Source organism: Chelonoidis abingdonii, chromosome 7 (genome assembly GCF_003597395.2).
Source record: "Chelonoidis abingdonii isolate Lonesome George chromosome 7, CheloAbing_2.0, whole genome shotgun sequence".
NCBI classification, from domain to species: domain Eukaryota; kingdom Metazoa; phylum Chordata; order Testudines; family Testudinidae; genus Chelonoidis; species Chelonoidis abingdonii.
This window is the reverse complement of record NC_133775.1, coordinates 21,641,998-21,663,569: the sequence shown is the minus strand read 5'-3', so window position 1 is coordinate 21,663,569 and position 21,572 is coordinate 21,641,998. Positions and strand designations below refer to the sequence as shown.

The 21,572-nt window shown below is 46.2% G+C and overlaps 1 protein-coding gene across 10 annotated transcripts in view; it reads right to left on the bottom strand.

Annotated features, from left to right (window-relative positions):
- Positions 1-21,572, bottom strand: part of LRRC7 (leucine rich repeat containing 7) — a 342,753-nt gene that overhangs the window by 190,309 nt on the left and 130,872 nt on the right. For all 10 annotated transcript variants that reach the window (XM_075067709.1, XM_075067704.1, XM_075067702.1 and 7 more), the window contains 2 exons: positions 14,806-14,923; positions 7,174-7,252 (listed from right to left, as the gene is read on the bottom strand). In XM_075067709.1, coding sequence (XP_074923810.1) covers positions 7,174-7,252; positions 14,806-14,923 — 197 coding nt within the window. The remainder of the gene's footprint in view (positions 1-7,173; positions 7,253-14,805; positions 14,924-21,572) is intronic.

Genomic DNA, 21,572 nt, shown 5'->3' with positions numbered 1-21,572 from the left:
CATATGATGGGCGAAGACCAACCTGCCTTGAAACAGAGGGTAGAATGCTGAAATGGCCATCAGGTAGACTTTGACCAAAGAGAGGGACGGACAAGTTTAACGTGCAGCAAATAGTCCAAGATGTCCTGCAACGGGGCCACTTCAGCCCCGTGCCAATCTGAGACCCAACACGTGAATCATTTCCATTTCACCAAGTAGGTTGCCCTGGTGGAAGGTTTCCTGCTGCCCAGCAAAACCGCTGGACACCAGCAGAACATGCCTGTTCATCCAAACTTAGCCATGCAGTAGCCAAGCTGTCAAGTGCGGCACTGCCAGGTTCGGATGCAGCAGATTGCTCTGGCTCTGGACAGCAAATCCAGCTGAAGAGGCCGCTGCAGTGAGGCAGCTGCCAAAGACTTAGCAGCATGATGAATCAGTGCTGGTGAAGTCATGCTAGAGCTATCAGGATGTAGTACAAAGCAAACGTCTTCACCTTTACCAGGACCCTGAGGATTAATGGAACCGCTGGGAAGGCATACCGCAGCACTCCCGACCACAGATCGAGAAAGTGTCTGACAGGAAGCCCTTGTCCCTTCCCTTAGAGAATAGAACGCATGGCATTTTATGTTCCACCTAGACGTGAACAGCTGACCACCTCCAGATGGAGCGACCATTCGTGACGAGACAAGAAGGTCCTGCTGAGACAATCTGCCAAGACGTCCTTGCTTCCAGGTAGGTGGGTGGCTATCAGATGAATAGCATGCCACACATACAAGTCCCAAAGGCTAAGTGCCTCCCGACAAGGGCCGAACACTTGGCACCGCCCTGCATGTTGATGCAGTACATTGTGGCAATATTGTCCATCAGGACCTGCACCACCTTGCCTTTCAGGTGGGGGCAAAAAAGCCTGGCAGGCCAGGGAAATCGCTCTGAGCTATCTGATGTTGATATGAAGGGCTAGGTCATGTCAATACCAATGACCCTGTATGCTGAGCTTGCCCAAGTTGTCCCCCCAGATCTGATGCATCTGAGACCAGGATTAGTGACAGGGTAACAAAGGGAACTCCCTGCAGCATTGACTCAGGATTCAGCCACCAGTCCAGGGATGAAAGGATGTGGTTTGGCACCATGACCACTCAGTCCAGGGTGTGCCTGCTGGGGATATAGACCGAGGCCAGCCATGCTTGCAAAGGCCATAGATGAAGTCGAGCATGGCTGATCAGGTACGTGCAGGCAGCCATCTGGCCCAGCAGTCACACACAGTGTAGACTGTGGTGAGCAAGTGGATCTTTACATGGGAGATCAGGTCCAACATGGCCTGAAATCACGCTTTCAAAAGAAAGGCCCTGGCTTGCATGGAGTCGAGAATCACTCTGATAAACTCTATATGCTGGACTGGCATTAACATGGACTTTTGCATGTTTACCAACAGATCCAGATCGCAGCAGGTGGAACGCACTAGATCAGGCTCCTTTGCACATGCTTTGGAGATCTGTCCTTGATGAGCCAGTTGTCGAGATACAGGAAAATTTGGACCCCTCATTGTCTCAGATAAACTGCCGCTGGTGCCACGCATTTTGTGAATACCCTGTGTACTGAAGACAGGCCAAAGGGCAGTGCCATGAACTGGAAATGGTGTCCAGCCAATATAAAATGGAGGAAACATCTGTGCCCTGGGAATATGGAGACGTGAAAATAAATGTCCTTTAAGCCGAGAGCTGTGTACCAGTCTCCTGGATCCAGGGAGGGGATGATAGAGGCCACGGAAACCATGCGGAACTTCAACTTCTTGAGAGACTTGTTGAGGTGACACAGGCCCAGGATGGGTCTTAGTCCCCACTTTGCCTTCGGGGTTAGGAAGAAATGGGAGTAGAATCCTCGTCCTTCCATGTCCCAAGGAACCTCCCCCACAGCCCCCAGGTGCAGGAACTTTTCGACCTCCTGCAAGAGGAGTTGCTCATGAGAACAGGCCCTGAGGAGGGATGGGCGTGGGTGAGACGGAGAGGCAGCCATAAATTGCACGGTATAGCCCCGAGATATTATATCCAGGGCCCAATGGTCCAAGGTTACCCGCAACCAAGCCGAATGGTAGGAGCAGAGACAGTTGAGGAAAGAACATGGAGGATCTGGGTAACTGACTGGGGCATCACTCTCGAGTGCACCCTCAAAATGAGCACTTCTGGCCCACTAAGTGCTTGGCGGGACCTGGTTGCACAGGCAAGCAAGAGGAAGAAGGGCGGCGACGACTGAAACTAGTGTCCCTTCTTCTTGCAAAGCCCTGACGAGGCTGCCAGGGCTTTGGCAGTGGGGGTGCCGAACATCTGGGCCAGACCCTACGGGAGAGATTTCTGGAACTTGCACAGAGCATCCCAGAGATTAAAAATATATCTGCCCAATGGGGTCTGATGATTCGCCACCTGAAACTGTAAGCTGGCCATTGAATAAATTTTTCTCCCAAAGAGATTGAGTCTTTTGGCCTCTTTGTTCTTGGGAGTCAAGGAGGTGTGACCCTGTTTGTCTTTTTCATTGGCCACAGACACAACCAGCGAGCCTTGGGGTGAGTGGGTATACAGGTATTCAAAGTATCTCTTTTCAGCCCTTTTAGAGGTGGAGGGATGGAAGAAGAGGTTTGCCATAGGCCCTTGGCAATTTTAAGAACTCTTTCATGTATGGGTAGGGCAACTCGGGTAGGCACAGGCTGAGAGTACATTAAAGAGTATATCCTCCTGCTCCATCATCTCCTGCAACTCCAGGCCAAAATCCTCAGCCACATGCCGAAGTAGAGCCTCATGTTCCTTGAAGTCGTCTGGCATGCTAGCCCTTGAAGGCCCCACAACCGCCTTGTCCATTGATGACGAGGAAGATTGGACTGCTGGAGGGAGTCCCGGGGGTTCTACCACCTCCAGAGCGGGAGACTTAGGGGTGGGCACAGACTCCTTCGTCAGACCTCTGAACAGGTCCCCTGCACCAAGCCCGGTGCCACTGTTGCCGCCAAACAATGCTCCAAAGCGGCAACCAAAGAGCGCTGCAAAGGGGGCATCATCATCACCAGTGCTCCCCATGAGCTCCAATAAGGCCACTGTGCTGGAATGGCCGTGCTGCCACTGCAGTGCTGCAGACAATGGCCCAGGCTCTAGTGTCCAATCTCACCGATGGGACCTGGGCAATGGGCTGAACTGGCCCTCTATGCTGGAGGAATCACCTTCCAGTGACCAAGGAGGGGCTGTCGAAGCCTGCATCTGCTTGCTGGTCATGGCTACTAGTGACCTATGCGAGATGAGTGATGGTTGTCAGTACTGGGGAGATCGGTACCAGTGCTGGGGGGACCGGAGCCAAGATGGGGAATGCTCCCACTGCACTGGCGTTTGGTTGTCCTCTCAACGTTGGTCCCAACAGGAGGATGACTGGTGTCAGGAACAATATGGGGAATGACGTTCTCATGCAGGTGAGTAGTGCTGAGGGGATCTTGACACTGGTCTGGGTGACCGAGGGCGAGTGTTGGACCTGTCCCGGGATCCACAACATGATTGGGAGGATTACTGCCTCTTCTCCAGTGACTGGTGGTACTTTCCTGCCCCTTTAGGGGTCTTAGTGTCTGGCTTTCCCTCTTGCGGAGCCTGAGCTGAGTCCTGCGGCACCTGAGTCGTTAGCGGCAGAGGCCTCTGCGTTCTCTGCACCTTGGAAGATGACGCTGCCAAGGGTGGGGGTCCCATACCACTCCCAGGAGTCAGTGGCAGACTTCTGAGGGGGCTGGGAGTCCCAACCGGGGAGGAATAAACATGTGGCTCCGGAGTGGCCTGGCAGTTTGGCCCAGGTCCCTTGCTCGACGACCCTTGGATCTTTTTGCTCAGCACTAGGGAGCGTTTCCTGGGGAGAAGTCCCTGCTGCAACCCTAACTGCTAATTAACAGTTACATTTAACAACTACTTAACTAATACTATAAACAAACTATTTACAAAGGCTTCAAGGCATAAAACTGGTTGAGATTGAAAACTGCTAGCCCTTGCCAAGCAGGGAAAGGCTTTCCGACTAACCACCATGGGTGGTAAGAAGGAACTGAGAGGGCATAGGGTCAGCAGTGCCTGATATACTGCTGCATGAGCACGGCACTCCAGATGGTGCCACAGCTGACTCTATGGATACTGCTAAGGCAAAAATCTCAGACAACTGCACAAGAGAGCATCTGCACACCTAGAATGGAATCAACATGAGCAAGTGCTCGAAAAAGTGCTGCTGCTCTTCGGGTGGTAGGAAGGCTTGAAAATCCGCAAGATTGGTTTAGGAAAGAAAGTCATATTTTGCCAGGATGGCCTGCTAACTGGCACTGCAGAAGTGCAGGCCCACAGAGCAGTAGACCTTATACCCAATAAGACCAAGCTTCTTCGCTGCCTGGTCCGAGGAGGTGGAGCGAAGGTGTTGCTGGTGGGCACATTCCATGGTCGCCTGGATCACCAAGGAATTTGGTGGTGGGTGGGAGAACAAGTCTACATGGTTGGCTGGCACACGATATCTGCACTTGGATTGTTTTGGGGTCAGGACACAGGAGGCCAGAGTGTGCAAAACTGCTTGTGTTAGTTCAAGGATGGCATAGTGTATGGGCAAGGCGGTACGGGAAAGTCCTGGGGGGTAAAGGATGTCCAGGAGCTGATCGTGGGGTTCCTGTACATCTTCCATGGGGAGGTTAAGGGCAGCTGCCATGTGGCAGAGAAGGTCCTCATACTGGATGTGTAATCCGGAGGTGAGAGGAGGAGGAGAAGGAATGGGCATGTCATCCGGTGAGAAGAAGTGCCAGTGGGGACCGAGGGAGCCAACAGTGCCGGCAGCAGAGGGCACCGGAGGAGCAGAAGGATTGTGTGGATCCTCAAAGACAGAGGGATCAACAAGAGGTGGACATTGGCAGTGGTGCAGGCATGATGAGAGTCTGGAGTGGCAATAGAGGTCCCAGACAGACCAGTAGGGCCGAGAATAGGGGTCATTGGGCATCAGTGGTCCCTGTGGGTGGCAAGCCATGGATTGGCCGCTGGATCCTAGGGGACAGAGAGGCCTGGCTGCAGGGGTCCAAGCTGTAGGAGTGAGCCAGGAAGAAGGCTGGGTCCTGTTCGGAAGACCAGTCTGACTCTGAAGATGGATCTGCTAGAGACAGATCCATCAGTGTGGGGTGGAATGATTCAGGGCAGTCCATGAGCAGAAGAGGTTTTTCATAGCTAGAGACGGAGGACTGAGATTAACCAGTGGTCCAGAATGTGGAGGAGAGCCAGCAAGCAGCAGCAGCAGCAGTTCAGCCGTCAGTGTCGGGGGGACAAATGTCCCGATGTGTGCACAAGACCAGATGGGCAGGCTGGATGGTCTTTGCAGTGTGGACAGTGCCAGAGGTGACAGTGGCGGGATGGAAACCATGGCTAAGGATGGTGCCAACACAGTGTGATGCTTTGATTTATGCTCCGAACACGTGACCCAACCTGGCGCAACTTGGGGAGGTTGTATTTAGCAGCAGTCCCTGTCGGGGAGCCGCCCTTGTTTCCAGTGAGTGTCCTTCTTATGCACACAGTGGGATTTGAGCAGAGGTGGCGGTACTGCTGGCACTGGGTGGGAAGGACTAGGGGAACGCCTGCTGCCGGTGGGCACTCTGACAGATCCACCGGTGCTGGATCCAAAGAGCCACATTGCTTCTTCCATGAGGAACTTATGGAGGCAAAGCTCCTGAGCTTCCTGAGTATGGGGCAGAATCAATCAGCAGCGAGTGGTGATATGGACTTTGCCCAAGCAGTAAAGGCAACACTGGTGCTTGTCGCTCACAGAGAAGGAGTGAGGGCACGAACCACAAGACTTAAAACCTGGCTTGCCTGAAAGAACAAGGAGCAATGGTCAGCAGTGGGGGAGGTCTAGGTTGGATATTAGGAAAAACTATTTCACTAGGAGGGTGGTGAATCACTGGAATGGGTTACCTAGGGAGGTGGTCGAATCTCCATTCTTAGAGGTTTTTAAGGCCCAGCGCGACAAAGCCCTGGGTGGGATGATTTAGTTGGGGTTGGTCCTGCTTTGAGCAGGGGGTTGGACTTGATGACCTCCTGAGGTCTCTTCCAATCCCAATCTTCTAGGATAGTCCCCAGGCTGCAGAAGAGTCTCACAAAGGGAGGGAAAGTCCAAAACACTAACAACTAGCAACTATCTGAATGGACAACTAACTACAACTAGAGAAGAAAAAACTATGTACAAGGAAAAAAGGTGAAAAAGACAGTACTTGTAGCAAACTAGGAGCACCAAGGAATAGGGGTTCTGATTCTGGCCATGCAGCAGTAAGAGGGAACTGGACCAGCATCGACCCACTTGGCCTCTTAAAGCCTCAGACATGTGATGCAACTGACACTACTATGAACAGTTCTGGCTCTGGTGCACATGCAAACCATGTTTGGAATACACATAGAAGAAGAAAAGGTTTTCAAATATGTTATGCAAAATTGGAAAGTAAGTATCTGTATTTGTGTAATCTACATACAGTGCATTTTTTTAAATCAGAATTCACCCCTCCCATCAAAAATCCAGGGTGATCAGACTTTGTGCAGGGCATTAACTGGATGACTGGATAGAATTCACACCCATCAACATGCAAGTAATGATGCTACAGCACAGCCTCTCTGTGGCTTTTGTTTCAATTTACTGGCACGAACAACGGCTGCAGAAGATTCAACTCAATGGATCCACATAAATGAAGATCCAGAGTGACTCCTTTCCAACAACCTGTACAGCAAGTTACCGAACAGCAAGCGAAGACATAAAACTACAACACACCAGCTTTCCATGCAGTAACATCCACTAAAGCGCAGTGAAGGTCCCAAAGTGTGGCATGGCATATTACTACTTGAAAACATAGCACACTAAGTACATTCACATCCTCGTTGTACAAAAAGCCTTTAGAGTATTAGGTTAGACCCTCATGGGGTAAAAGTCTAGTACATGACTGCCAATGTTTTTTTCTCTGTCTGCAGAGGCATTGCAGGTCTTGAATGGTGTAAAGAGGTGTGCACAGATGCATCAACTTGGGTGAAATTCAGCCTTAATTTGGGATCTTAATTAAAAAAATAATTAAATTAACTTTGTACATGGGCTTTGCAGTGCACCTTTACTTTTCACTTCCACATCTATAAAATATTTGCAGTGATAAGTATAAATATAACTCTAATTATTGATACTCACTTAGAAATTGGATTGACACTGGCTTCAATAATTGTTAAACACTTACAGCACTTTATAGTTTCTGGAAAATCTTGAATCCCTAGAAAGAAAAAAGTTTGAAAGGTATTATAAGGATGTCCTATGAAAAACTGCTAAACTTGCTTTGCTTCCAGATATCTAATTTAGTCAAGTTAGATGTCTAAATGAACAGAGCCTGATGAGATACATCCTAGAATACTTAAGGAACTGGCTCAAGAGATCTCTGGGCACATTAGTGATTATCTTTGAGAACGGGAGATAAACCAGAGGACTGGAAAAGGGCAAATATAGCACCTATTTATAAAAAGGGGAATAAGGACAACACATGGAATTATAGGCCAGTCAATTTAACGTTGGTACCAAAACATAATGGAGCAAATAATCAAACAGTTTGTAAGCAACTAGAAGAAAATAAGGTAGTAACAGTCAACACAAATTTGTCAAGAACAGATCATGTCAAACCAACCTAATATTCTTCTTTGACAGTATAACAACCCTTGTGGATAGTGAGAAGCAGACGATGTGATATATCTCAACTTTAGTAAGGTTTTTGATACCATCTCACATGACCTTCTTATAAACAAACTTGAGAAATATACTCTAGATCAGTGGTTTTCAGCCTGTGATCCATGGATCTCTGCGGGTCCATAGACTATAGTTAGGATTTTCAAAGGGATCTGGCACTCCATTTGAAATGTTTTAGGGGTCCACAAATGAGAAAAGTTTGGAAACTACTTGTTTAGATGAACCTGTTACAAGGTGGGTGCACAACTGGCTGGAAAACCATACTCAGAGAGTAGTTATCAATGGTTCACAATCAAGCTGGAAGGGCATATCAAGTGGGGTCCTAGAGGGATCTCTTTTGGGTCCAGTTCTATTCAATATCTTCAATAAATGATTTGGATAATGGCATGGAGAGTACACTTATAAAGTTTGTGGATGATACCACCTTGGGAGGAATGGCAAGCACTCTGTAGGACTACAACTCAAAATTATTTTTACAAACTGGAGAAACAGTCTTAAATAAATAGCATAAAATTCAATACATCAGCTACACAACTACAAACCGGAAAATGACTGTCAAGGAAAGAGTACTGCAGAAAGGGATCTGGGGTGACAGTGGATCGCAAACTAAATATGAGCTAACAATGTAATACGGTTGCAAAAAAAGCGAACATCATTCTGGGATGTATTAGCAAAAGTGCTGAAACCAATTAATGAGAAGTAATTTACTCACTTTACTCAGCACTTATAAAGCCTCAACTGGAGTATTGTGTCCAGTTCTGGATGCCAAACTTCAGGAAAGATGTGGACAAACTGAAGAAAGCCCAGAGGACAGCAACAAAACTGATTTATGATCTAGAAGCTTGACCAATGAGGAAAGACTGAGAAAAAATGGTTTCTTTAGTCTGGAGGAGAGAATACTGAGGGGGGACCTGATAACAGTCTTCAAGTACATAAAAGGTTGTTATAAAGGGGAGGGTGATAAACTGCAAGGGTCCGGCAACCAGAACCCCAGACCGGCAGCGGGCTGTGTGGGGCAGGTGGCTGGGACCCCAGATCGGCAGTGGGCTGAGCAGCTTAGCACGCTGCCACTCAGGGGTTCCATCTGCTGGCTCCTGCCAGCCGGGATCCCGGCTGCTGGACCCACTCAGCCCGCTGCCGGTCTGGGGTGAGAAAAACTGTTTGATTCAAATACTGCATAGTCTAATATGATTTAAGATTTAGACGGAGCACTTACCTTTTATTTTCTTCGGTAATTATCTCTAACCTTTTGCACCTGCCACTTATAATCATTTAAAATCTTTCACTAGTTAATAAATCTGTTTTATATTTTACCTAAAACAGTGTGTTTAGTTGAAGTGCCTGAGAAATCTCAGCTCAGTTTACAAAGGCTAGCAGGTGTCCTCTCCACACTGAGGGAGGAGTGGACTTGGTAATAAACTTACACTGGTCAGGCTTCTGAAGAGGGCAAGATGGTATATTCCACGGGTGCAAGGCTGTGGGCTTGGGAGATTTGCTGGTGCCTTTTTCTGTGTGATTTGTGAGTGGTTCAGGGAGCATTCACACAATTTATCTGGGTGTGGGTCTGGTCACCAGCAAAGCATTGTGAAAGACAGCCCAGGCTGGAGAATTAAGAGGGCACAGCAGTACCCCAGCTGCAGATTGTACCCCAGGGATCCTGTCACAACTATACTGGACATTTCCTTAAGAGGTTAGTTTCACTTCTATTCCATGAAATGACTTTCCCCTAACTAACTACACTCAAATTGTGAGAGAAACCAAGAGAGAGAAAGAAATGGCTCCCAATGGTCTATGTAAGAATCAAGCATGGATATCAAAAAAGAAACAACTAATAATTACAAATGTATGTGTCAGGGTGCATATCAAAGCCTGATTGATTTGTTCAATTGAGTTCTATTTTGGTTTAAAAACAACAAAAAGACTAAATGTGAGTGGAACTTAATTCCTTATCCCTTCTCACAATCCATTTACCTTTCTGAGAATTTATTATGAATGCTTACATTAACTACTTGCTTCTCTCCAGAAGAGCATGACTGGAATAAATACAATTTTCGATTTGGTAAGTAAGCAAGAAAAGTAAATCACAGATAGTTAAAAATGGAAGAACACATAGATGACAAGAACTCTGCTTATGTTTATAATGTGGATACAAATATAGAAACTAATGTCTCAAAATCCAATTCACTGATATCTTAACCTAAAAAGTCTATGCATAGCTTACTGTGTTCCTAAAGTGCCAGGACTGTGAAAAACATTTGTAGAGTCACATCTTGCCATTGTTCCCTGTGCAGAACTGCCACTGAAGCCAGTAGGAAATTAACTTTTCCATACATAGCAGGACATAGCTCAAAAAATTACAATCATGGCAGGGTTAGCAGACTTTCAGGTATGGCTAATGGCGTAAGTAGAAATGCACAACAACATTACTAGCAGCAAGAACTGCTGATATTTTCTATTCACTGACCCTCCTTCCTGACTTGTTAAAATATTCTAAGTACTTTACGTGTCTGTATCAGTATGACAACTGTCTGTATTCTAAGTATTGCAAGTCATCAGTTGAAGTTACTTATGTTAATTTTTTTTATTAGACATGACATGGAAACAGCCTCTGGCTGTTTACTCTGTGAACAGAGTGAAGTAACCCACAAGGTGACAAACTCAAATGCAACATCAGCTATAGAGTGCTGACACAAAAAATATTACATCTGAGCATGCCACCCAAGGACTAGGATAGGGGTAGGCAACCTATGGCATGCGTGCCAAAGGCAGCACGCGAGCTGATTTTCAGTGGCACTCACACTGCCCAGGTCCTGGCCACCGGTCTGGGGGGTTCTGCATTTTAATTTAATTTTAAATGAAGCTTCTTAAACATTTTTAAAACCTTATTTTCTTACATACAACAACAGTTTAGTTATATACTGTAGACTTATAGAAAGACACCTTCTAAAAATGTTAAAATGTATTACTGGCATGTGAAACCTTAAGTCAGACTGAATAAATGAAGACTCGGCTCACTACTTCCAAAAGGTTGCCGACCCCTGGACTAGGAGATTACAGTCTGATGCTGTTAATGGAAACTAGTAGCTTTGTGCCATTTCCCAGCCACATTCTAGTTTTTAAAGTAAAGTCTATCCTTTTTCCATTTAAATTTTGAGTATAATCTTTTATTTTGGGGGAAGATAAATACCCAAATATTAGTAAAGTACATTCTAACACACTATATCAGGTATGGACATTTTGCTTTTTATTCCCCAAAATAAAGATAAGATTTATTTTCTACTAACGCTTTCTGCCTTTCATTCATTTTTGAACTGCTCGTCTTTCCTACATGTACTTCCTGTCTTCTCTGGCCTCCTTGATTATAACTCTAACCTTGACCTTGGGTAAAATTTTCAAAAGCACCTGAAGACCAGTGATGGAGAATCCACCACCAACTGTGATTAAAATGTGCACCTTATTTCAAATCTGAATTTGTCTAGCTTCAACTTCCAGCCATAGGCTCTTCCTATACCTTTGTCTGACAGATTAAAGAACTTTCTATTACCAAATTTCTGTTTCCCCTGTAGGTACTTTTAAACTGTAATCACGTCACCCCTTACCCTTCTCTTTGAGCAAGGAAAGTGGACACTGAGGGTTAGCTGTCCTGCTACACTCCATGGAGATGAGCAGGGGACCCAGGTGTTGATTTTATTCATTCATTTCATTACACTGCTCTACAGCCAAAATGCTTCTGAAATAAATGTAGTCAAACTTTACTAATTCTGGGTTACTGAGAACAAAAATGATGCTTAAAATTGTTGATTGGCTCTAGTTTAGCTGTTGGGCTCCAGACTAGAGCAGTGGAATCTCCTGGCAGGTGATGTTAGGGTTTCCATGTTCCGTGACTGTCAAAAGGATCTTGTCCCATTCTTCTTCATGGAAGGTGATCTTGTAGCCTGCAACAACATCGATGGTGTGATGGCAGCCCTCAACATCGTTCACGATCCAGATGAGTGGAGACTGTTCATTGATTCATCGAAGACGAGTCTTAAAGCTGTTTTGCTGCATAATGGCAATGTTTTGCCATCAATTCCAGTTGGTCATGCAGTCCATATGAAGGAAACCTATGACAACATGAAACAACTTTTGAGGTGCATAAACTATGAGCAACATCAGTGGCAGCTTTGTGGCGATTTGAAGGTTGTTGCTCTCTTGCTTGGTCTGCAGACTGGATACACAAAGTACTGCTGTTTTCTCTGCGAATGGGATAGTCGTGCAAGAGATTCCCACTACATCAAGAAAGATTGGCCACTCCGACAGTCATTGGAGCCTGGGAGGAAAAGTGTTCAGCATCCACCACTTGTTGAATCAAGGAAGATTTTGTTACCACCCTTACACATCAAGCTGGGTCTGATGAAGAACTTTGTCAAGGCCATTGACAAAACACAAGCAGCTTTCAAGTACCTCCGTGGAAAATTTCCAAGGTTAAGTGAAGCTAAGATAATGGAAGGTGTCTTTGTTGGTCCTCAGATTCGTGAACTTCTTCGAGATGATGCATTTGACCATGCACTGCGTGGCAAGGAAAAGACGGCATGGAAAGCCTTCCAGTTAGTGGCAATAAATTTTCTCGGAAACAACAAGGCAGACAACTACAGGTTGTTGGTGGAAAACCTCCTCAAGGCATACAAAAGCCTTGGTTGCAACATGTCACTAAAGATACATTTTTTGCACTCTCATCTAGATTTTTTTCCACCGAACTGCGGAGCAGTGAGCGACGAGCACGGCGAGCGATTTCACCAGGACATTGCAACAATGGAGAAACGCTATCAGGGCAAATGGAGCCCATCAATGCTTGCAGACTATTGCTGGACAGTGACAAGAGATGCTCCATTTAATGAATACAAGAGACAAGCCAAGAAGCGCCGAGTAGACACTGAATAGGACTAAACTATGTACATAATAGTTTTTTGCCTTTTGTTTCATAATAAATTTTATTTATATAACCCTTTTGCTGATTTTTAAAGTGTTACATAAACAGGACAGGTGAAATATTATCATGTAAAGCAACCATAAACACATGAAAAGACCTAGGTTTACAATTTATGATTAAAACTCTACTATCTACACAATATACATAGACATAAAATGTAAAAACTTAAATATCTTAGAAACAGTAGCCAATCAGTTGTTTTAATTGTCATATTTGAATTCAGCACATCAAAATACATAATAAATACCACATTTTATCTCTGAAGCAGATGACTTCTCAAAAATTGTAGACCAGTGTTATCAGTAGTTTATCCCCATAATCCTGCTTCAGACGAGAGAAGGAAATTGAAGTATTTTCCAAGAAATCTTCAAGCAGCAAGCAATTTCCCTCCTCTGCATGGGTTCTCTCTGAGTCTCTCAATGAAGGAATTGGCCTGGGACTCAGGGCCCGGTTTCCCAGAAGCTATACTCTCTTCCATGTAATGCATATGGGCTAGATAGATCTGTGTTTCCTTTGGAGGTCTCAGCCTTGGAGCCTATTACCCCTTTTCACACTCTCTGGTGTTGGCAATGTCCATGGTGTGCCCAGTGCCCCTCCATCCACGACCCATGGGGAAGAAGAGTGAGAGACAGAGACCGAGTTCTGTAGTCAGAGGCATGGCTGCTTGTTCAGGCTAGAGAGACTCAGGTGCAATCTTCTATCTGGTGCACTGCCCTTCTGGTTTCACACCTCTCGTGGAGATGGGAGATGGGTGGCTGCTTGCCGCTGGAGCCAGCTCTTTTCCAGTCTTGCCTGGCTCCTGGCCTGTAGGAGGGTGGCACCAATGCAACCCCATGAGGCTTGGGCTTCAAGGGAAGCTTTATCCCTGGCTTTATCTTTACTATAAAAAAAGGTGTATTCTTAACTCAAAATAGCATGTCCTGCTAGGTTGTGCACAAACTATAACCTGCCTTGTCTGTCTTCACTAGGATTTTACATCAAGTTACCTAAGTTAAGAATAGGCCTTTTTTTGTAGTGCAGGGACAGCAGCCATTGCAAACACCTCAGAAGGGGAAGTGGAGCCAAGGGGATAATCTCCCCAAAAGGTGAATGCAGCCGTGGGACGTGGCTGGATGTTTAGACAGAAATTTATGAACCAAATTGTTAGTCAAAATTTTTTTTTTAAGTTTGGAATTTTCCTCTGAAAAGCTCTACAGCAGAGAGGTCTGGTTAGGCCATGGGCCACTTTGGAGACAGAATAAAATGGAGGGAACTTAATGGGACAGACTATCCTCCTGCTGGTAGTGACTGATAGGTCTAGTTCTGCCCCTAAAATGCAAACAGGATGAGGAAATGTATATGTGGACCTTAGCACGATGAATATCTACTCTAGTCACTGTAAGATTCACAAGGAAGCAGGAGTAGGAATCAAAAATATATTTTAATAACAGTTTTGATTAGAATAAAGTGAGTCAGGTGTACAGTGCTAAAGAATAGTTGTCTGGGTTTTGTTTTTGGGATCTTCACCTACACCAATAATGAAAATCAGCTAGAAGAGAATATCCAATTAGGCAATATTGTTACTTCAGTGAAAAACAGAACATAAACAAATCCATGCTATAGTACTGTCATCTATCTCTTAATCACACCATAATTCATGCTGAAACTTGAATATCACTAAAATTGTTTTAATTCCAACATTCAGATTCATTGCTGACTTGCTAAATGGTTAAACTATTTGTCATGTGATTTTATTTATTTTTAAATCTCACTTTATCTGCTACTGTATATTGTGCATTGGGAACATATTAATTCTTATAAAACATAAAATTAATTTCAGGTTCTATAACTATTTTACACTATCAAGGCCAAATTCTGGCAGGTATTGCACAGAGATGTATATTGGAGGATGGGGATGAAATCTTTACTGACCACAGCGAAATGTCAGAGACCCCACTAAAAGAAGTGGAACTACTTTGGATGTTAACAGAAAGCAAAATTTAGTTAAATTGTTTTAGAGTTTTTTTGGAAGAGTAACTTTTTCATTCATTTAGCATTACAATCTTATTTCAGCAACACTATGCAAAATGTTCAAAAATTTTGACACATAATTTCAAATTATTTTATTGCTGTGTTCTTACCATTTTTACTGATGTCAAGTTCCTTGAGATTAACTAAACTAGCAATAGTGGTTGGCAGGCTTGAAAGGTCGTTGTCTGGTATACTCAGTTTACGTAGAGCTTGACAGTTGAACAATTGCTACAACATGAAAAACAACAACTGCAATTAACATGTTTTAGTAAAATTCAGTATAGCATTGTTATTTACACACAGATGCAAAAATAACTATCATAAAAATACTTTCGTTACTTTTAGCCTATTATTTTGCTGTCCTCAATCAATCTATATTAAAACTGTTTGGGATGACATACTTATATATTACATTACACTTTAAACAAGGAAGATTACCCAGAGATAAATGTGCTGCTTACAAATAATTCCTAATGAAATATAGTTTTAAGATGGACCTTTATAAGTTTATGAATGTGATTATATGATGGGGTTGTTCATGATAGCAGGGGACTGGTCCTGATGATCCACGAGGTCCCTTGTAGTCCTATAATTTTATAACAATAATAGAGCTATTTGAACATTTTCCAGCAGAACTATTTTCCCCCATCAGAAAATGCAAATTCTTCAAAATTCAATATAAAAAATGTTTCATGTGAATGTGTCAATTTTGATGAAATTTTTGATGGGAAAAAGATGAAATATTCATTTCAATAATGATAATAAGGTAAAATGTTTCCTTACAACTTTATATTTCAATTCAATTTGCTTCAATTTTTATATTACATTAAAATATTCATTTTAATATATTACATTTTTCATAATTTTCACTCCATAGGAAATTCTGAAATTTCTGCTTTTTGTTTCAATTTAAAACAATTCTTTTCCAAGTGTTGGAATTTCCCATGGAACAAAATTTCATTCACTGACTAGCTCTAATCAATATATCATATGGTAACCATTTATACTGCTGCTTCTTCCATATAATAGCAGTTGTTATCCAACTAGAGCAACTTCAGATCCAAGATAAATACTAAAATAATGGAGACAATACCATACTGAGCAAGAGAAGTCTCTAGAGCTAGAATGTGACATTTAGACACAGTGCATTGTAAGGAGCAAGTACAGAGCTTTTTTATGAGGAGGAAGCAAGCTGCACCTTTAAGATGTGGAAGCCTGCTCTTCATCACTCAATCCATTCCTCAAGCTGGTGCAGGTGTGGGGGTGAAGCCGTGGCACACCCTCCTCCCTTGGAGTGGTGTGTCTCCCCGCCATGGATGCATGCAGGGAACAGTCTACATGCTCTCCAAACACAGGGACAGTGTGCGCCTATTAGTGTAAAGGACATATAATGGAAAAATAGACTGGAAGAGGGGAGGACAGGGAAACTCAGTCCATGGCTGGCTGGCCTGAGTATTAAAAAACTGATGTTCCCAGGAGCAACACTCTGCATATATCTGGCTTCAGGTATCTGCGAAATGACCTCTCCTCTAGCCACCTATCATACAGACTGCATATATCTTGCAATGGGTAGGTGCTTAACCCCAACCCCTCATTTCTGTACTGCAGATTTTTAAGCTGTTACCTTGTAAAAATGAGTTTGTTATTACTAGTCACATTAATGTAATTAGAAAACAAGTTTACCCAGTGGTCTTTGAATGAGTCTATGGATTCCAAAAAGAGCTTACTCTCCTTTGGAAGAATCTTCATGACTCTTCAGAAGTTAATGCTATTTTCAAAACAGCTTCAATATCTCTTTTTTGCAAACTTTCATATCCAAATGACATTTAACTTTGTACCCAAACGTCTATTTGAGAATGTAGCTTGATTTGATTACCAACCTGAGCAAATAAAGAAAACTAGGTAGCAGGGAATTAACTCACAAATGATGCTCAAAAGCTAATGTGAACTAGACAAGTCATTTAAAGTAAATTTGAGCTCATTTTCAGGCTTTTACTTTTTTTGAAAACTCTATAACTTTACATCTGAGCCTTTTAATAACAAGAACCCTCTGAGCTGCTTTTCAAGGCAGTATACTTTCTCCAAAACTGGAAGTCCAAAACCAGCTTTAACCAAATGGGAATCACATTAATAGAATATAGGCAGAATGAAACATATAGGACAATGACCACCACAAATTTCTAAAAAATAGGAGTGGTTTTTTTAACTGAAAGAATTCCTCTAGACTTCCTCTATGCATTCACAGACTTTTGCTGTTAAGCCGTCTCTTTTCCTTTCAAAAAAGGCATTATCCTAAGAACTGCTTTTACGTTTATTACAAAAAAAATATTAGGGCCGTCAAGCGATTAAAAAAATTAATCGCAATTAATCACACTGTTAAACAGAATACCATTTAGTTAAATATTTTTGGATGTTTTCTACATTTTCAAATATATTGATTTCTATTACAGTACAGAATGCCAAGTACTCACTTTATATTTTTTATTACAAATATTAGTACTGTAAAAAACAAAAGGACAGTTACCTGTTCCATAACTGGCGTTCTTCGAGATATGTTGCTCCTGTCTATTCCACAGTAGGTGTGTGTGCTCGCCACATGCACCGGTGCCGGAAGTTTTTCCCTTAGCAGCACCCGTACTGGAGAGCACCGCGGCAACCCCTGGAGTGGCACCTGTATACCGTGCTATAATGGGAGCCGAGGGCTCCCCCCACCCTCGGTTCCTTCTTGCCGGACAACTCCAACAGAGGGGAAGGAGGACGGGATATGGAATAGACAGGAGCAACACATCTCGAAGAACGCCAGTTACGGAACAGGTAACTGTCCTTTCTTCTTCGAGTGATTGCTCCTGTGTATTCCACAGTAGGTGATTCTAAACAATATCCATTGGAGGTGGGTAGGAGTTCACGATGGTTCGGGACGAAGTACCGCCCTGCCAAACCCGGCATCATCCCTAGAGAGGGAGATGATGGCGTAATGCCAAGTAAATGTGTGAACTGATGCCCAAGTGGCTGCCCTACAAATGTCCTGGATGGGGACATAGGCCTCCTCAGCTGCCTACATCGCCTGAGCCCTCGTAGAGTGTGCCCTGACGATCCGTGGTGGGGAAATCCCTGCCAAATCATAGCGCATGCGTATGCATGAGGTGATCCAGCAGGAAAGCCACTGGTTGGAGATAGATTGCCCCTTGACCACTCGGCCAAGGCAACAAATAGTTGAGACGATTTCCGGAATGGCTTAGTCTGATCCAGGTAAAAAGCCAGTGCCCGACGCACGTCTAGCGTGTGGAGGCAGCGTTCCTCATTAGAGGAGTGGGGTTTAGGGCAAAGCATGGGAGGAAGATGCTCTGCTCCATATGGAAGATGGAGACCACCTTCAGGAGGAACACCGGGTGTGGGCGGAGCTGGACTTTATCTCTATGAAAAACCATATAGGGGGCTCTGAGGTTAAGGCCCTGAGTTCCGAGACACATCGGGCCTACATAATTGCGATGAGGAAGGCCACTTTCCACGAGAGGTGCGACCAGGAACACATGGTCAGGGTTTCGAAGGGAGGCCCTGTGAGATAGGACAAGACTAGGTTGAGGTCCCATTCCGGCACGGGGGGCCTAGCGTATGGGAACAAACGGTCAAGGCCCTTCAGGAAGCAGGAGGTCATTGAGTGGGAGAAGACCGAGTGGCCTTGCATCGGCAGGTGAAAACCCTAACAGAGGCAGGTGCCAGTCCCTGGTCTCTAAGGGATAAAAGGGAGTCCAGGATAACCTGGAGAGGTGCAGTGGCGGGAGAGACTCCCCACTCACTCGCCCACCTAGCGAACCTGGACCACTTCACCATATACGTTCGACGAATGGACGGCTTCCTGCTTTCCAGGAGGACTTGCCTTACTTGCTCGAACACCTATTCTCCTCCTCATTCAGCCACGGAGCATCCACGCTGTCAGGTGAAGCGTGGCAAGATTGGGATGGAGGAGGCACCCTCCGTCCTGGGAGAGGAGGTCCGGACGGAGCAGTAGCGCCCTCCGGGGGGCTAATAAGAGGTGTAGGAGGGGCCCGTACCAGTGTTGGCAGGCCCACGCTGGCGCTATGAGAATGACTTCTCCCTTATCTGCTTTCACCTTCTAAAGGATCTTGGCAATGAGAGGGAACAGAGGAAAGGCATAGAGGAGTTGGCTTGACTAGCTCAGGAGGAATGCGTCGGAGATTGCGCCTTCCCCAACTCCTCCCCTGAAGCAGAACCGGGGGCAACGCCAGTCCTGACAGGTTGTAAACAGATTGATCTGGGGAGCTCCCCACTCTTGGAAGAGCCGGAGAGCAACCTCCGGGTGCAGCGACTATTCATACTGGGGGGAGAAGACCCTGCTGAGGCGGTCCGCTCACGTATTGCGGATACCCTGGAGGTGAGCGGCCCTTAGGGGAGATAGCGTGGGCTATACAGAACTCCCATACGTTCAGGGCTTCCCAGCAGAGGGCTAGGGACGGAGTCTCGCCTTGCCTGTTGATACAGTACATAGCGGCAGTGTTGTCCGTGAGGACTCTGACCACCTTGCCACGGACGTGCATGACAAAAGCCATGCACACCAATCAAACTGCCCTGAGCTCCTTGATGTTTATGTGAAGGGGCAAGTCCGGGGCCGACCACGTTCTCTGGGTCTGCATGTTCCCTGTGTGGACTCCCCATCTGAGGTCCAAGGCATTGGACACCAGGTCTATGGACGGGCTGGCCTCTCTGAAGGGAACCCCTTGCAGCATATTGGTCGGGCAGGACCACCAGAGCATGGAACCTAGTACGAGGGGCGGAACCGTGAGAACCTTGTCCATATCATCCCAAGCTTGGGAGAATTGGGAGGCCAGCCATATCTGGAGAGGCCTCATGTGGAGTCTGGCATGGCGGACCACGTAAGTGCACGCCGCCATGTATCCCAGAATCTGGAGACACGCCCTTGCCATGGTCACTGGGAAGGTCGTGACCAAAGCAATGAGATCCCTTAGGGTCTTGAACCGGTCTAGGGGAAGAGAGACTGTGGCCCTGGAGGAGTCTAGCATGGCCCCTGAACGGGCACGAATATTGATTTGGTCTCGTTCACAACCAGGCCTAGATCGGCGCATGTCGAGAGGAGCAGTTCCACGTGGGCCTCCACCTCGAAATGAGACTCCCCCTTGAGGAGCCAGTCATCCAGATAAGGGAAGATCTGTACCCCCTCCCGCCAAAAGTAGGCCGCCACCACGGACATACATTTCATGAAGACTCTGGGAGTCGTGGAGAGGCCAAAGGGGAGGACCGCAAATTGGTAGTGGCTCGTCCCCATCATGAATTGGAGGAAGCATCTGTGCCATTTGAAGATATGGGTGTGAAAGTATGCGTCCTGAAGGTCCAGGGCCGTGTACCAGTCCCCTGGGTCCAGGGAGGGAATAATAGAGGCCAGGGACACCAAGTGGAACTTGGAAGGGGTTAGGAACCTGTTCAGGCTGCGCAGGTCCAGGATAGGCCTGAGACACCCTTTTGCGTTAGGGATCAGAAAGTATCGGGAGTAGAACCCTTTGCCCTGGAACTGAACCGGTACCCTTTCCACCGCCCCCAGGTGAAACAGCTGATCCACCTCCTGACCCAGGAGGCGGACATGTTCTGGGTCCCCTGGGGCTATCCTGGAGGGTGTGTGATTTGGCGGTCGTGAGGTGAACTGCAACACATAGCCCTTGGAAATGGTACTGAGGACCCACTGGTCCGAAGTTATACGGGATCATGCCCTGAGGAAGGCAGACAATTGGTTGCAGAACACACACTTTATTAATCGGAGGCTCTCCTTGGCAAGAGGCCCAGTGCCCCCCTGCAAATAGTCAAAACCGCCTCTTTCCCTGCCTCTTGCCCTTAGAGGATCCAGGCTGTGGGGCAGAGCGGGACTGCTTCTGAGACTGATGCTTCTGGTTTCTGGGTCTTTTGTACAGGGGTTCATATCTGCTCCTCACAGGTTGAGCCACTGGGAGCAATTTGGCCTTGTCCTTAGATGGGGGGGACGTAGAGGCCCAAGGTATGCAAGATGGTGTGGGAATCTTTCATCCCATGCAGCCTGACATCCATCTGGTCTGCAAAGAGCGCCTTGCCATCAAATGGGAGGTCCTGCATCAGAGACTGGGCCTCCATCGACAGCCCGGACAACAAGAGCCACAATGCCCTGCGCATGGCGATTGCGGAAGCCATCGAGCGGGCTGCGGTGTCAGCAGCATCGGACGCCGCTTGCAGGGCCGCTTTAGCCAACGACGACCCTTCTTGCATGAGAGCCTTGAAGTCCTTCCTATTCCGGTGTGGGAGGAGGGGCTCAAATTTAGGCAGGGACTCCCACAGGTTGAAGTTGTACCTCCTAAGTAAGGCCTGGTGGCTGGCCACCCGAAGCTGGAAACTAGCCGACGAATAAAATTTTCTGCCACAGGAGTCCAGTATCATGTCATCTTCGTTCTTGGGGGTGGGCACAGGCTGGCCCTGGCGCTCTCTGTGATTTACTGATTCCACTATGAGCGAGTTGAGTGCCGGGTGGGAATAGAGGTATTCATGGTCCTTCGCTAGCACAAAGTATTTCCTCTTGGCCTTTTTTGAGATTGAGGCCAGAGAGGTGGGAGTTCGCCACAGGGAGGTAGAGATATTGGCAATACCCTGGTGCAGAAGCAGAGTCACGCGGCCCGGTGCCGAGGGAGATAGGACATTAAAAAGGGTATCAGACAGACCCTCCATCTCCTTAGCCTGCAGCTCGAAGTTGGATGCTACCCACTTTAGCAGGTCCTGGTGCGCCTTGAAGTCCTCCTGCGGGACCGGTGGCGGAGGCGCCACTATAGTGTTGTCCAGTACTGGCGAGAGGGCCCGCACAGAGCCGGGCACCTCGGTCAGTGCC